The sequence below is a fragment of the Wasmannia auropunctata genome, unplaced genomic scaffold, assembly GCF_000956235.1.
Source record: "Wasmannia auropunctata unplaced genomic scaffold, wasmannia.A_1.0 LD312775.1, whole genome shotgun sequence".
Classification (NCBI taxonomy): Eukaryota; Metazoa; Arthropoda; class Insecta; order Hymenoptera; family Formicidae; genus Wasmannia; species Wasmannia auropunctata.
The window spans coordinates 1-3,938 of record NW_012050115.1 but is presented as its reverse complement, the minus strand read 5'-3'; the positions used below and the strand labels follow the sequence as shown (position 1 = coordinate 3,938).

General features: G+C 30.3%; 1 protein-coding gene across 1 annotated transcript; it reads right to left on the bottom strand.

Moving 5' to 3' along the window:
- Nucleotides 1-2,161: 2,161 nt before the first annotated feature.
- LOC105460968 (cytochrome P450 9e2-like) lies at nucleotides 2,162-3,935 on the bottom strand (the record flags this gene model as incomplete). Its single annotated transcript, XM_011707473.1, has 1 exon — nucleotides 2,162-3,935. A coding segment is annotated over one exon (1,500 nt), but the record flags the coding sequence as incomplete, so codon positions are not given.
- Between the last annotated feature and the right edge of the window lie 3 nt (nucleotides 3,936-3,938).

Sequence of the window (3,938 nt, the reverse complement as noted above, 5' to 3'; positions counted from 1 at the left end):
CGTTATAAAGAATATGTCTTTTCTCTCTCTCTCTCTCTCTCTCTCTCTCTCTCTCTCTCTCTCTCTCTCTCTCTCTCTCTCAGTACTATGAAAGTTTTAATCTTATTACAGTGAAATTAAAAGTAATTCTTATATCTTAATAAACTAATTACGCAACACAACAAGCGAATTTTTATTTGATTAGTAAACTAATATCAGTTTACGCAACACAAAAACAAACAGGAGACATTGTTAATTAATCTTCTATAAATTAATTTATTTTATTATTACTGCCTTTATTAATTCTCTAATCTTTTATCTAGAAGCTTAAAAAAATTTCCATGATAAACAAACGATAGATATAGCTTATCATTCTGATACGTTATCTGAAAATATGCAAGATACAAAGACTTTTTTTCTCCTCTATACCAGTTATTTTTGCTTTAAAAATATTGTAAAATCGTACCAGAGTTTAGTAGGTCATACTACTCTATCTGTAAAATTTGTGTCACTAACAATAATCTTGTAATAAGTCATACTCTATCTGTAAGATACCTGATGATGACCTATTGCAAGATTATTGACGAAGTTTATCATTTATGAATTGAGCGGGGTTAAAGACTAACTGAAGTTGTGGCTGATTGTACGTGGATCTCACTTTAGCTATATCATCGTTGAATATTTGAATATAGGCTAACGAAATATTTATTTCAAATATTAAAAATTATTTAAACTAAGCAAAGTTAAAAAGAAAAAATATTAAAAATTTGTCTAACAACATATTAATGATATTATTTCTTGGCTTGTGTTTTGTTAATTAATTTACCAATTAATTTGTTAATTAATTTATCAATTAATATTATACTACATTTAAACATAAAGTTGCTTTTTATATTTAATTATAAGAAGCAGAATTAAGCATCGTTTCTTTATCTAAAAAACTGTAAATACTAAATGCAATTTATTTGTACTTTCGAGTTTATTTGTTTGCAAAGAATAACTTTATCTAATTAAACAAAAATAAATTTCTTTAGATTAATTAACAATTTTATTGCTGTTTTAACGTATCACTTTTATTTTACGTAATATTGGGTTGAATGGAAAGTCCGTTCTGTTTTCTATTCAGAAATGAGATTACTGCAAATACCAAAAAACGAATTGAACTTTCTGTTTTTAATATTTTGAGTCTAGAATATATAAACAGTTTAATAGTGTCATACATATATTAATTACACTAATGTACGTATAATATAATTAATTTTTATTTATTTTGTATTAATAATTCTCTCTCTTTCTCTCTCTCTCTTTTACTCTGCTTAAGCATTGATACATTTGATGTTATTTTATTTTAAGTTGTTTATTATATTTAAAGAAACAAAAACATATTTGGACAATGAAGTATTTAATTACTTATACATTATCTTAACACATATACGTATTACATTAGAAGAGGTGTATTACATAACTAGAAAAATGTGTATATTATTCAATTTGTCATTCTTCTCTGATTACGAGATTAAAATGCTCATGTCAATAAACTCCTACAATCTATCATTAATAATCTTTAGTTATATAATCAATGTATGGAATAATCTTTAATCCAAGTAATTTTATTCCAAAATTATATAAGATATCGTTTCGCAAGTTTTAAAGAAGACATTGAACATATTATTTTTATTAAACTAATAATTTGAAACTATATTTGACCAAATATAAAAATTAAACTAGTTAATTAAATTAGTTAAAATAATAAAAAATATGATTAATGAAAAGAATCATAATTTTCTTTCTTTATAAAATTTTAATTTCTTTGATTTTATTTATTTTTTTTACAGATTGTCGAAATAATATCATATAATTTTATTGATACAACACTTTAAAATCTCATCTTGGATTATAATTAGAAATTATAATATTGCTTTAAAATATTTTAAATCAAATTTTTTACAGAGCTATCATTTTTACATTTATTGTTAAAATTAAATTTAACTGAAAAAGATTGCACTTTTAAAAAAATACTTTACATATACATCATTTATAAAGTAATGTATTGAACAATACACCGTTCATAATATTTGATCCACTCAGTTAAAAAAAATTAATCAGATTAAAACATTTAATATCAATTTATATTAAAACATGGATTGCAAGAGTAATATAAAATAATGTAAAAAAGTTAATATCCATTACTTACAAAATTTATCTGACTTATATATAAACAAAGATAAAACAAAAAAGAAATTTACAATTCATAGTACTACACTTACTATATTTTACCAGAACATTATAAATATATTCAATAAATTTTTACCTCAGTTTTTTTTAAAACAACGATGCGATCCAATTAAAAAAAAACATAGCTTTTCTAAAACTTTTAATTTTTTACATGTTTAATTAAGGAAGAAGTTGGATTCTTGGTATATAATTTAAAAAGTCAATTTTACGTATGTGCTTCATTATTGTCCCTCAACTTTGTATCCGTTCGACACAGAGCATTGCATAACTGGAGTCTTCGATTTCCTTGCTCGCAATTTCAACCAAAAACCTTTCTCCGACATCATAACGAATGTTTTCTTATTCAACACTATCGGAATGCTAGTTTTAACATCAGGTTCGAGATCGCAGTGCCAAAGTATATGGAACAGCATGACTTTTGATTCCATTAGGGCGAACCTATTACCTATGCAGATTCTAGGCCCGATACCAAATGGCATATAGATTGAGTTGTCTACATTGCCGTTAAGGAATCTCTCTGGATCGAACTTATCTGGATGTGGATAGTACTTTGGATCACGATGCACAGCGAAACTCGGGAACCATATGGAATCTCCAGGCTTTATCGTGATTGGTTTACCATCCGGAGTCGCTGGTGGCAATTCGGTCTCTTTGACGCATATTCTGTCTAGAAAAGTTGCTACTGGATACATTCTGAGAGATTCGTTTACCACGGCGTCCAAATATTTCATGCGATTGATGGCCTCGTAGGTAGGCTTGCCGTTAGTCTGTCTGAGAACATCGTCGATTTCTTCTCTCAATTTTTTCTGAATATCGGGATCGACACCGACGTGGTGCAGCATGAAACACATAGCTGTTGAAACAGAATCGAATCCAGCGAGAAAGAAAACGAACGCCTGAGCCGTCATTTCGTCGATGTTGAACTGAGGTCCACTATTTTTCTTCCTGGTTTCCATCATCAACTGAATCATGTCCGGGCGAACAATTCCCTGCTCATCTCTGACTTTCAACGTGTCAGACACGACTTCTTTGAAAAAATTCTCTACCTTTGGACCAAACATTCTCAGTTTGAAGAGATTCGCAAGAAAAGGGAAGTTTCTATGCATGGAGAACTTGAAAGATAGGACGCCGTCAAAATTTAATGCTTTCCTGCCAAGCAGGAAAAATTCGTTCTTCGGATACTTAAAAGAATCCAAATCGATACCGAAGGCGCATGTGGCCACCGTGTCGTTGGCGTATCTGCAAAGTAGATCTTTTATATCATATGTCTTGCCGATTTCTCCGGATTGCGTTGCTACAAAATTGGTGAAGTTCTCGGCGCATTTGCACATAAGTTCGAACATCATCTTCATCTTACTGGACGTGAAACTGGGGCTAATAAGTTTTCGCATTTCGCGCCAGTGATCACCTTTCAGGTTAAATAGATTTTGACCGGCTATCGGATCCAGAGTGCTGTTGACGAAACCACGATGATCGATGAAATTGTCGAATTCTTTGATGGCTATCGTGGAAATCAGGTCTGGATCACGTATAACATAAGTCGGCGTTATAAATTCGAAGAAGCCAAAGTACTTTGCGTCCGGAAAGCGGTTGTATATTCTTTGTATGAGCTCCGCAGCGGATATACGTCGAAAAGCAAAAGGTGCCATGTTACCAAAAAATGGAAGCGGTCGCACATGAGGGATCTTCCGTCTCTCGAAGTAAGATAACTTGTTTAGAATAAA